Here is a 13,188-nt window from a genome sequence, read left to right on the forward strand (position 1 = left end):
GGAAGAGCCCGTCCTGTTTCTGCATGACAATGCCTCCGGGCACACAGCGAAGGTCCTTATAAAAATGGTTTTGTCAAGATTGGTGTGTAAGAACATAACTAGCCTGCACAGAGCCCTGAACTTAACCCCATCCAACACCTTTGGGATGAGTTGCAAAGCCAACTGCAAACCAGGCCCGACTGTTCTTCTTGCTGAATGGAAGCAAATCCCTGCAGCAATGCTCCAACATCAAATGTAAAGCCTTTCCAGAAGAGTGTAGGTTATTATAGCTGCAAAGGGTGGACCAACTCCATATTAATGCCCATAATTTTAGGAAATAGTTTGGAGGAAATTATTCCAAGTGGGTGTGGCACATGGCACAATGGCTTGTAAATTCAAAGGTGTGTAATGGTAAATGGACTGCATTTATATAGCGCTTTTATCCAAAGCGCTTTACAATTGATGCCTCTCATTCGCCAGAGCAGTTAGGGGTTAGGTGTCTTGCTCAAGGACACTTCGACATGCCCAGGGCGGGGTTTGAACCGGCAACCCTCCGACTGCCAGACAATCGGTCTTACCTCTTGAGCTATGTCGCCCCCAGTGGCCGGTGTGGCCGATTGCTACAAAACTATGCTTGTCAGACACGCCATTTGCAATTTATCTGTTGAATTTCATCCCCTGGCAACTGCCTAGAAACTGTGTCAGATGACACAGAGTGGTCACACTGCATTATCTTCAGGAAACGCAGCCCTGTAGTTAGTGTTGTTCTCAGAACAGCTAGGATCTTGTGGGGCCTGTTTTCATTGAAATTACTCCTGTGAACAATAATGGAAGTGGACATTTTTTAGGTTACTTTAGATCACTCGTAATTTAATAGCTTGATTTGCATTTGCGCTTGTAGTTGTTAACATTTAGTGTTTAACTGTGACACTGAGACCTTCAAATCAGGAATTCCAAGAGTACCAGTGATGAGACGATAAGTACTGCTAATACTGTAGTTGTGTTTTTTATCCATTCCGAGTGTTTACAGTCTGTAATATTCAGTTTGAAACTGGCCAAGGCAAGGAAAAAAGGGGACAGATGGATTATGCCTTTGTTTGTAAGTGTGATTTTTTTTCTGAAGGCTTCTGATGGGTATTTTCCCTGTAATTGAATGCTGTACCTCATAAATTGAGTTAGGTATTAATTAGGATGTCTGTAATGAAATTTCACATCTTAAGAAATTGTTAGAAGTGTTTTAAGACCTGCTTGTTGGATGAAATTGAGTGATGAATGGTAATTGGCTATACTGATGCTTTAATGATAAAAAAAATGGTTACATATGCATTATGCTTTCATCCTATTGGTGTTCCTCACTGTGATGCTATAATAATAAAGAGCTTTCATCGCCCTTCTCTTCATTATGGGGACTGTGTCACCATGGAAACATCCTGATTCACCATTCCGAGACACACCAAGGTGACCACGCCCCCTCAGCCCACATGAAGCAGCATGACAGGCAGCGAGCTCAGCGAGCCTGCCCCTGTGGCCCCAGACTACAGGTACAGAAACATGGGTGAGAGGGGGTGTGGCTGAATTTGGGTGAGTACAGGACTGGCCTTGGTGTGGAGCCAGCCCTCTGAAGGAGGCCGGGGGCTGTGTGGTCCTCTAATGAACCTTGACCTCTAACCTCAAGCCACTAGCTTATCCTCCTGACTGACAGTGCCTGGGTGGTGAGGCTTAGGGTTAATGAAGCTCGTGTGATTGCCCACTTTAACCCTGCTTCAGCGTTAAACTCCCTCGCCTGTGTGGAATATGAGCTTGTGGGTTTTCGTACTAAAGTGTGTGTTTTATATGCATTTGTCTCTCTCTCTCTCTCTCTCTCTCTCTCTGCCTCTCTCTCTCTCTCCCTCTCTGCCTCTCTCTCTGTCTCATCTTTTCTCACCGGGAGAGTGTGCATTCGTGCAGTTGTCCACGCTGGCGTGTGCGTGTGTGTGTGTGACTGTCTGCGCTCTGTACGTGTGTTAGCAGCCCTACCTCCTCCTCCTCCTGCTCCTGCTCCTCCTCCTCCTGTTCCTCCATACATCGGTCTGTCAGCGGGAAGCCAGTGCTCTGCAGTGCCGTGTGTTGTGCCTGTGTCCGTCGCCACGGCAGCAGCAGCATCAGCAGCGAGGTTCCTGCGTCCATCGCCACGGCAGCAGCAGCAGCAGCATCAGCAGTGAGGTTCCTGCGTCCATCGCCACGGCAGCAGCAGCATCAGCAGCGGCAGCGGCAGCGGCGTCGCTCCCTTCCTCTTCCTCGCTCCCCTGCAGGACGATGCTCTGGACGCGGGCGGAGGAGATGTCTCTGGAGCGGCTGAAACAGAGGCTGGGGATCGTCGGCCGCCGTGTCGGTAGGACGAACTGCCGGCTTTTTTTTTTTCTTTTTTTTTTCCTTTTCTTTTTTTTTTTCCTCGCGACAAAAACACTGCGTGTTATAGCACCGCATGCCCTTGGAAAGGCACCCTGCCAGGGTTCCGTTAGATTTCATTAGAGGAGAACCCTGCCAGGGTTCCGTTAGACTTCGTTAAAAAGCGCCCAGCCAGGGGTTCCGTTCGTGTCATTAAGCAGCCCGTCTGATCTGTAACCATCCGATGCCTGATATCCTGATTTTGGGACATTAACGGTGCCTTTTTCATGTGCGCTGAGGTGGACCGGAATGTTGAATGCGTCAGGGATTTTTGTTGTCGGAATGATGTGCGGGTCCGTGGGTCGTAATCTGCGGGGTAATCTGTAATTCAGAAAATAGGGGGTCAAATTTGTCTTGTTCTGTCAGGTTGACACACGGTCCCCCCTCCCCTAATTAAGCCGCGGCTGAATCGACTCAAACGCATCGTTAGCGTGATCAGCCTGCCCTGGGATCACGGCATTACCCCCCGCTGCGTGTTTAATTACAGACGCGGCTGGTTGGTCCTGGCTTTGCGAGGCGCTCTGGTCAGTAAATGTCCCGGCACTGCAGCGATGCCTCTGTGCAGCGCAGTGCCGGTGTGCATCCGTGTCCGTGCTTCAAGCCAACATTCACCACTGCGTGTCTTCTCTGCCTTTTACCCGTTTTTTTTAGTAATCTAAAAACTGATTCCTGCCACGGTTACCGTTCAATTACACACACAGACACACACAGACACACTCACTCACACACGCACACTCACTCACACACACACACTCACTCACTCACGCTCGTCTTGCTTCCTTTCTTGCCATTGCTGACAAATGCTCGCATGCGATCGCGAAGGCGTTTATTTCGAGGCCCGAGGCCAGTTCCACAAAACACCCAAAAACATTGCGTATGAAGCGCTTCCACTTGCGATCTTACTGTAATGTGTACTTTCCCCTCACCCTTAGCATCGCGCTTCTGAACGTCGCATCAGACGTTCTCAAATAGATTCCTTTGGTAAGGAAAAAATACTCGAGTCATTCGCCACAACCCAGCAGAGGACATGATTAGAATGTGTCACCGGCGGTTGCCGAGGCAACGGGATGACTGAAACGGAACGTCCAGTTAGACTACTGGGCTGCGTCCAGTTCAGATCGAAATCGACTCAGTAATATACGACGGTGGGCCTAACTGGACTGAAGAGCAAAAGCTTGTCCTCGTAGACAAGTTTTCCCTATGGAAACATATTTTAAGTATGTACAACCCCAAAATAACATCCAATCTGAAACAGAAAACGTGGCAAAAAGTTTGGACACAATAAACTCTTGCAATTTTGCCATTGAACAAACTAAAGAAACACCCTGGTCTTTATTAGGCTGTGATTATACCTCTTCTGTGAATAGGTTGATTAATAAACTGATAAATCAGTCTATTTAGCCTATCACTAGCAAAAACATAGTGCTCTGTGGGCATATTGATGTGGCTAGGAAAATAAATTACATTAATGAAGTGATCATTTTTTCCTGTTATCATACTGCTCCTGGTGTTCTGGGGCTTGGATATACACATGGGTCACATTTATAACACCACACATTCAGGGGCACTTCCGGATCCCTCTGGAGGAAGTGGCTCTGTGGATCTCTCATCTCTCCACACTGTGGATCTGTCAACTTTAAACTCTGTGGATCTGTGAACTCCCCACACTGTGGATCTGTGAATTCTCCACTCGGTGGATCTGTGAATTCTCCACTCCGTGGTTCCTCAACTCTCCACCCTGTGGATCTGTGAATTCTCCACTCTGTGGATCTGTGAACTCTCCACACTGTGGACCTGTGAACTCTCCACCCTATGGATCTGTGAACCCTCAACTCTGTGGATCTGTGAACCCTCTGATCACAGACTGGATGGAGTCTGTGGAGAGGAAGTGCAGGCCCATCAGCAGCTCTATATTGGCTGGAAGAGTGAAGCAGTGCTGCGTGGGAATGATCCAGGTCCAGTTTGTCGGGCGAGGAATAAATGGACAGCCAGTCAAATCTATAATGTTTAATTAGCTATGGGTTTGTTACAGTGCCCATAGGGTTTTCTTTGTTGCAAATACTTTAGTTCGAGATATTCTAATGCTCCTCAGTGAATATAAACTCAGCCATCACTCTCAATTCTTAAATAAAGCTGCTTTTACCGGTACCTTAATTGTTTCTAATTTTTCTTTGCAAAGTCTGTTTCGGCGACACATAACCGATTTTAAGGTGTTCCTTGGTAATTAAAAAGATTTTTACAGGTGTAAAACTGTAAAAAGTATTTAAACATGTTTCCTAAGGATAAGACCCTTAAGGTAAATATTTCCTTAAGGTAGGAAGTCATTTTCAGGAAAATCTGAAACTAAAGCGCTTTTTGCTACTGGCCCCCTGGCTTTTGCTGCATTGATGCATTGCTGCACTGCTGTCCTGATGCACTACTGCACGAATGCATTGCTGTGCTGATCCGCCCCCCCTCCCCGCCCGTCTGCTTCCCAGCCGCCTTCAGATATGAGCTATAAATAAAATAGGAGGAATGTGGGACATCGCTTTAATGAGCGATTACTCTCAGTCTGGCTGCAGAGGGGAGGCTCGCTCCAGGTCCAGGTCTTTGCTCACGTTTCCCCTCGCCTTTCCAAACAGTTTCACGATGTCATGTGACCTCAGTGGTGTCTTTGCACAATGCCACACTTCACATCCGTGTGGGAGATCCTGAGATGTGTGTCTACTGTCTCGTTAGCTTTCTGATTTCTAAATTCAATAGGCTTGCACCGAGACTAGACTTGGATGATAGCTGATGTGGAGGCCAGTGGAGGGAGGTGACGAGGTCACAGCTGAGCCTGGGGAGGTTGTAGATCATGATTACAATCAACAATCGTGATCATAGGTCATGTAGATTATTCACCATCCGACTCGGATATACTGAATACGGTGTGCTGGTTTATTTATGGACGCCATAATTGTTTGTTTGCTTTTTTCGGGCGTGAGAGTGCGAGCAGTAGATGGGAGGTACATTTGTGTAATTTAACCAATCAATGCAGTCAACCAATCAAAGCAGAGGATGCAGGGATAAAAGGAAGTGTAACGCCTTCCCAAAATGGCCTATTCGGCTCGAAGTGTAAGAAACTCACTGGGTTTATGTATTTAAGAACTGTATTGCCATATTTTCCCTTTAAAACCCTTATCAACATTTTTGTTGACCGTGGAATAATATAAAATAGCTGAAAGTTACTATATTAGGGGACTTTTAAACAGGTCTGTAAAGCTCTTCACCCTGAAAATATTGACAGGTGTCAAGGTTTTACATTCATGCTTTTTGCACTCACAGATACTGAGCACCTAATTATGCTTCTGAAATAACAGAGCACGTGAACTGCCAGTACCATAACCCCCCCCCCCCCCCACCCCACAAGTTTATAACCTCAAACGTGCTGCCGGTTGGTTCGATAGCGGCCGTTATCAGCACATGCCCCAGGAACTCAAAGGTCATTGGAGGAGGAGGAGGAGGAGAGGCAAGCCGAATCCAAACAAAGAGAGAAGTGCACAGGAATGCGCTGTCATTTACGGTGAAGATCAGATAGAAAAGTTGCTTTTTAATGGCCGGATACAAATGGTGTCTTTGTGCTCATTTTGGAGATTGGCAGACAGGGCAGCTGTGGAGCCTGACAGGTAAATGAGATCAAACAGGGGGGAGAAGCAGAGTCCGGTTACCTGAGAGGGTGGGCAGGTAGCTGGGGGCTGCCTGGAGGGGAGAGGAACAGGGGGGCACACCTGTGCTCAGGAGCCGTTACCTGAGCCAGAAACAGGAAATGATCCCTTAGACAGGAAGTAATCCCTCGGAGATAAAACTGCAGGTTGTAGGAGGAGCAGGTTGTGTGCTGAGAGAAAGAGAGAGAGAGAGAGAGAGAGAGAGAGACGGTTGGAGGTAGAGGTACAGAAGGAGAGCGGGACACAGAGAGAGAAAGATAGAGATGCAGAGAGAGAGGGAATAAAAGGTAGAGCGCAGTAGGGAGGTGTGGAGAAATGGAGACGAGATGGAGGGATGAGGGGTGCTTACAGCCCATGGCGGGTGGCTGGGGGCATGTCCGGATTCCTCTGGAGGAGGTGAAGAGCTATTACAGATTCTCCAAGCAGTGCCAGTGTCTACAGAGTGAGTACGTGTGTGTGTGTGTCTGTGTCTGTGTTTTTAATCTGTCTGTCTAGGAGACTGTGTTTTTCTATTTTTCAGCATTGCTATTCATTTCAGGGTTTGGAAACTGCAGGCGTCATGCACTTCATGCAATGCATTTTCCCACAGTGGGGGATTCTCACTGAGCACGTTGTGCTTGCACGCGGTTGTAGGGAAATTAGATTCTTCAGTCCCTCACATTTCCAAGGCAAATCAGTTTGATCTGCTGTACCTGCAACGATGTGCTCAGTCTCAGTGGAAGTGTGTCCGTGCGCAAGGTGTGTGTGTGTGTGTGTGTGTGTGTGTGTGTGTGATGTGCCCAGTTTACCAAAGCACACTGCTGGGGACTGCTAAAGCTTTTAAAAAACGCTGCAAGTGGACATCAGTGTGAGTAGAGTTTGATGAGTGGTCCAGTGTAACTGGTTTAGTGTAACTGGGTTTTGTGTAACTGTGCCAGTGAACTGGTCCAGTGTAACTGTACCAGTGTAACTGGGCTGTGTGTAACTGGTTTAGTGTAACTGTGTTAGTGTGACTGGTCTAGTATAACTGGGTTTAGTGTAACTGTGCTAGCGTAACTGGTTTAGTGTAACTCCCAGTGCCAGTGTAACTGGTCTAGTATAACTGGGTTGAGTGTAACTGTGCTAGTGTAACTGGTCTAGTATAACTGGGTCTAGTGTGACTGTGCCAGTGTGACTGGTCTAGTGTACGGGTTGTGTAACTGTGCTAATGTAACTGTCTAATATACGGGTCTAGTGTAACTGTGCTAGTGTGACTGGTCTAGTGTAACTGGTCTAGTGTAACTGTGCTAGTGTGACTGGTCTAGTATAATGGGTCTAGTGTAACTGTGCTAGTTGCACTGGTCTAGTGTAACTGTGCTAGTGTGACTGTCTAGTAAGTGAGTGTAACTGTGCCAGTGTGACTGGTCTAGTATAACTGTGTTGAGTGTAACTGTGCTAGTGTGACTGGTCTAGTATAACTGTGCTAGTGTGACTGGTCTAGTATAACTGGGTCTAGTGTAACTGTGCTAGTGTGACTGGTCTAGTATAACTGGGTCTAGTGTAACTGTGCTAGTGTGACTGGTCTAGTATAACTGGGTCTAGTGTAACTGTGCTAGTGTGACTGGTCTAGTGTAACTGTGCTAGTGTGACTGGTCTAGTATAACTGGGTCTAGTGTAACTGTGCTAGTGTGACTGGTCTAGTGTAACTGTGCTAGTGTGACTGGTCTAGTATAACTGTGCTAGTGTAACTGTGCTAGTGTGACTGGTCTAGTATAACTGGGTCTAGTGTAACTGTGCTAGTGTGACTGGTCTAGTATAACTGTGCTAGTGTGACTGGTCTAGTGTAACTGCCAGTGTGACTGTGCCAGTGTAACTGGTCTAGTATAACTAGGTTGAGTGTAACTGTGCTAGTGTGACTGGTCTAGTGTAACTGGGTCTAGTGTAACTGTGCTAGTGTGACTGGTCTAGTATAACTGGGTCTAGTGTAACTGTGCTAGTGTGACTGGTCTAGTATAACTGTGCTAGTGTAACTGTGCTAGTGTGACTGGTCTAGTATAACTGTGTAACTGTGCTGGGGTGCTGTGCTGAATCGCTGATGGTGTTGGTGAAGCTCTCTGGAAGCAAATGTGAATCAGCCTGTATTTCAGCCGAGCGCTTTATTGAGCCTCTGTTGGTATCCAGTACAACGGTTATTTTTGTCCTTATCATCTATTGCTTGGCATGCAGGACACTAAAGAGATATTTCTGTACTCTTCGGTATCCAGAAGCTTGTTGTTCTCAGAGTGGGAAAAAACATTTGAAATGATAATGAATTTGTTCAGATGTGATGCTGGTAATAAAGTGTTTGCCGATGTTATTTTCAAAACCGACGAAAGATATTTGACATAATTTACATGCATATGGGACCTGCTAGGATGTGTTTTTTCTGTGAACGTGTCACTTACAGATCTGCAGAGTACATATGTTTTCCTTCTTATAAACTCCAGAAGCAAAATTACATCCGTGTAATTGTAATCATTTGGGATTCATCAACACTGAGGTGATGACTGAACTCCTTAGTCTTGACCCAGAACTAGGACAAGGTCCTCTTTCCTGCATAAGAGATTCCCTAGCATGGTGGAGTTCCTCTGGCATTGTAGAGTTACATTACATTACATTACAGGCATTTAGCAGACGCTCTTATCCAGAGCGACTTACACAACTTTTACATAGCATTTTACATTGTATCCATTTATACAGCTGGATATATACTGAAGCAATTTCGGTTAAGTACCTTGCTCAAGGGTACAACGGCAGTGTCCTACCCGGGAATCGAACGTGTGACCTTTCGGTTACAAGCCCAGTTCCTTACCCACTGTGCTACACTCCGTCCGAGTTCCCCTAGCACTGTAGAGTTCATCTAACACGATGGACTTCCCCTAGCATTGTGGAGATGATCTAACATGGTGGACTTCCCCTAGCATTGTGGAGATGATCTAACATGGTGGAGTTCCCCTAGCATTGTGGAGTTCACATGGCATGATAGATTTCCCTTGGCATAGTAGATTTCCCTTGGCATGGCAGAGTTCCCCTGGCATGGTCACCCAGATGGCTACACGCTTACCCCGAGACCTGTCTTCTGGCTGCTCCTCCCAGCATTAAAAATGGGCAAAGCAGCAGCCAGAGACGTTTCCCTCTTGCCAGCTGTGTGTGGAAGGTGGCGGGCGGGCGTAGGGGCACTCCTCTCTGCAAACAGTGATGCTGTCTGCAGTTAAGAGGAAATGAGAAGTCGCACACAGTAAAAACAGGCTATTTAATCTCAGGCTGGAACAGACTGTGAAAACAGAAACGGTGTTTGTGTGTTTGCAGATAGATTTTTTGGTAACACTTCCGTTTACGTTCCCCTACTACGCATTTGTCAGATAAATACGTTGTAAGGACAGCACATAGCCGAATAATTACCACTAATAAGATGGGTAAATACTAAGAAACTAAAGCTGAAATGTTTAGAAAGACATCTTCTGCTGCCTATCAATTCAAATGGCTGTTCCTTAGTATTTATTTTTTTAACCAGTGGTAGTTACCCAATTATGTGCTATTATTACCACGTGTTTACCTGGTAAATACATAGTAGAAGAATTTTCTTGTTCAAAGAATATAACACAGGGTAACATTTTTAAAGGGGGAGTGTGTGGCTTGGGACAGTTCATGCCTAATGTCTTGCATTCTATGATGTGACACGTGTCTGTCACAGGAAATGATCATAGTCCAGAGTCTAGCAATCTTCCACCAAGGCAGCATTTGTATTTACTTTTGGATTTTAGTCTCTGAAATGGCACTCTTTCTTTTAACTGTTTTGGGCAATAATAAGGAGGATTCTGCTTGAATTCCAGAATTGAATGATATCTAACCATTTAGAATTTAGCTCTTATTCTGCTTATTTACAAGATGCTCTTATGCACAGCTTGTGAACATTACATGTATTTTTTTACGACTGGACGTTTTTACTGAAGTAAAATACTGCTGTACTTCTGCGAAGGAAGTGTTACAGTTTCCTTCTTTAGCCCCTTCACTGTCATATTGGGTTAATTTGCGTTCATTCCGTTTTTTTAAATCAGTCTGGTTGCACAAGATACCGTTTGAAAGTGTTAAAACTCACAGTTCAATCTCTATAAACTATTTTGTGGTGTCAGTGTTTTAGTGATAACGTGTGGTGGCAAAACACGCTTGGGGGGGGGGGGTCCTCACTTTAGATGTGTTTTGGAAATCCACTGACGACATGAATCACTGTAAAGTCTGTGTTTTTATCACGGTTAGGATCATACAAACAAAATCCACTGTAATTTGTAGTCCAAGAAATTATCTTTGTTGTTGTGTTATAAACATGCCAAAGGTACTGTGCATATAATATAATGTTATTATCTCCTTTGTGATCCCATTTTATATTAGTGAGCATCTAAATACATTCTCAAAATATATCTATTACTATTCTGTATGCTTACAAATAAGAAGTAGGCCTATTTTTGAATGGACCTCAATAAATGGTATCATAGACTAGCTAGCTAATGTAGTTATTTTCTGCAAACTCCCAAGGGTTACCTTTCAGAAGAGACCAGGATTATGCCTGTAGTCAAAAGGGTTCAAGAAATAGTAACCATTTTATTTTGGGTATGCCATTTTGATTGTTTAAAAGAAAGGGGCAATACAGAAGGGATTAAAACTACGGGAAGTTAGATCATGCAAAAATGAAACTGCCGGCTTAGGGGATCTTTTTGCATATGACCCAAGTTGTTTCCTATTGGAGGTTTGTTTTTTTTTGTTTGTTTGGGACGACCGTGGCCTCAGTGCCACTTGTCAGCTGACTCAGGCCTGAAATCTGGAGGCGTGCAGCTTGGCCTCATGCTGGTTTGCCTGTGCCTTGGCAGTTGGGGGGTCTGTACCCAGGCGTTCGATGGAAAGATTCTCTGTGAGCGGTAAAGCCTTGTGGTGTCAACAAGCTGTGGGAAGGCCCTCTTTGGTCTCCGCCCATCCCACCGAAAACACCCCGCCTGATATCCAATCCCACCCACCTCAAAGTAGACTTTATGAATGTATCTAACATGGGGGGGAGTCGGGGGGGGGGGGGAGGGTGGGGGGGCGGTGGTGGTCGGGTGGGGTGGGATAAGTAGCCATGAAAAGGAGCCATTGATCCCCTACACAAAGAGATTGGAATAGAGACCTGCTTGAAACCCACCCCCCCCCTCCCCCACCCTCCCCCCGACAACACACACAATGGGAACCTGTCACCATGGATACCGTGTGAAAATTCCAGAAGTCTTCCAAAACCAAAACCCAAGAATGCTTTTGATTGGTCAGTGGACTTGTGCACTCCGGGCACGACCAATATCAGCACCTGAAACTCAGGTCATGATAAACGTGTGGATTAACAAAGGATGTCTCTCTCTATCTGTGGTGTTGCTCGTGATACTCTCCCACCCTGTCGCACGGAGGGCTTATGGGTATTATTCACCAGTCACTGACTGACTTTTAACTGCCGGCGTCTGAATCGCACAAACATTCTCTTAATTTCTGTAAATCCAGCCCCAGTTTTTAGTGGATGATTTAAAAATTCATAAAAAATAATTTATGACTAGTAATGTTCCTACCTTTCATGCTGTGTTGAGGAATTTCATGTACAAATGTATGTGTCGGTTAATCGATTCAAAAAATGTAATCATAATGGCTTTAACTGAGCCTACGCAAAGTGACACAAGGTCTTCCTCTTGTTATTGGAAACACTGGAACAAATGTCTGTATGTGTTTTAATCACTGTGGACTTGTGTACTGCCATGATTTTGTACATATGTATGTATTGTTGTCTTATGTGTTTTATTTTATTACTTTTACTTCTATTATTTTTCTTACTGCTATGGACCTATGTGTCTGAAATAAAGTTAGATTGGATTGAAATTGAATATATATATATATATATATATATATATATTACATTACATTACATTACAGGCATTTAGCAGACGCTCTTATCCAGAGCGACGTACAACAAGTCCATTAGTTCAAGGTGCAGAGGTGCAAAAGAAACACACTATATATATATATATATATATATATTCACAACATTTATCATAGTCACTGTTCACTATAGTCTAGCTTTAGCTTTAATAGTATAGCTTTAATGGATTTGTGTTAGAAACGGACAGACAGGTGCTTCACTGGTGTGAGATGGGGCATCACCCTCCCCAGACTTCTCTCTTTCCCCTGGCTTCTCCTTCATACGAATGCACTGCATTGCAAATGCTCAATCGGTTAAAAACACATTTTGTTTCCGTTTCAGACCAGTGCTAAGGGAAATTTGTCAACATGGAACAGAATACCGTATTTTCATTTTATGTCAAAAAATCATTGGGCAGATTTTATAGCTGGGGAATGGGGAATTTCAAACTGTAGAGTACAGATCTCAATCAGTACAGAATTGCGCACTCTTGATTTTTTTTTCCCTCCTGTGAGCCAGTTTGCAGTCACTGAAACTGAGACTGTTGTTTGAGATGCTGTTGGTGTTCAGTGGCATTTTGGGTGCCTGCATGTTGTTGAGGGAGCACAGTTACTCCCTGGCTTTTGGTCAAATGGGACCCCTAAGTACCCCTACGATAACTAGCCCATCGTGAGGTCTTTGGTAAAAGAGCAGGGATGGTCAGCACCCCAAAAACACCCCTGCAACCGATGGAAAGACTCTTATTTTCACACTTTCATAAAGAAGAGTACAATAAGCCCCTTGTTTGGGAGTTTCTGTTTCACTGAAAGGGAGGCGACTGTATGCTTCCCTATTTTCATACACAAATAGAACGTATGCAATGGAAGACGTGTTTATCATAGAGAAACAGAATGTTTAGCTTGGCATGTGAAAGATCAAGTGATGTGTGGATCAGATTAGGAAATGTTCTCCCAGACCCCAGCCAATGTTTCACTTCCCCTCCCTGGGAATTTTATGTAAAATATTAATTTTTTTTATATTAATCATTAATATGAATAGAGTTCAAGTTCATGAATTCAAGTATGAAACCATTCAAGGCGCCAAATCTGTTTGCTGTACCTGAAGATTACATATACCTGAAGATTAAATATTAAATGTGTTGATCTTACACAGAGCACTGGCGTGAAATGC

General features: G+C 44.7%; 1 protein-coding gene across 8 annotated transcripts in view; it reads left to right on the forward strand.

Moving 5' to 3' along the window:
• The first annotated feature begins 1,919 nt into the window (after nt 1-1,919).
• mcf2la (mcf.2 cell line derived transforming sequence-like a) overlaps nt 1,920-13,188 on the forward strand; it is a 56,319-nt gene continuing 45,050 nt past the window's right edge. For 3 of the 8 annotated variants that reach the window (XM_064309913.1, XM_064309912.1, XM_064309915.1), the window contains exon 1: nt 5,908-6,534. In XM_064309913.1, coding sequence (XP_064165983.1) covers nt 6,408-6,534 — 127 coding nt within the window. In that variant the 5' untranslated portion in view covers nt 5,908-6,407. Of the gene's footprint in view, nt 2,351-5,905; nt 6,535-13,188 lie in introns of those variants that run through there. The other 5 variants (XM_064309917.1, XM_064309918.1, XM_064309910.1 and 2 more) reach the window with 4 other exon arrangements.

The sequence above is a fragment of the Anguilla rostrata genome, chromosome 15 (genome assembly GCF_018555375.3).
Source record: "Anguilla rostrata isolate EN2019 chromosome 15, ASM1855537v3, whole genome shotgun sequence".
NCBI lineage: Eukaryota > Metazoa > Chordata > Actinopteri > Anguilliformes > Anguillidae > Anguilla > Anguilla rostrata.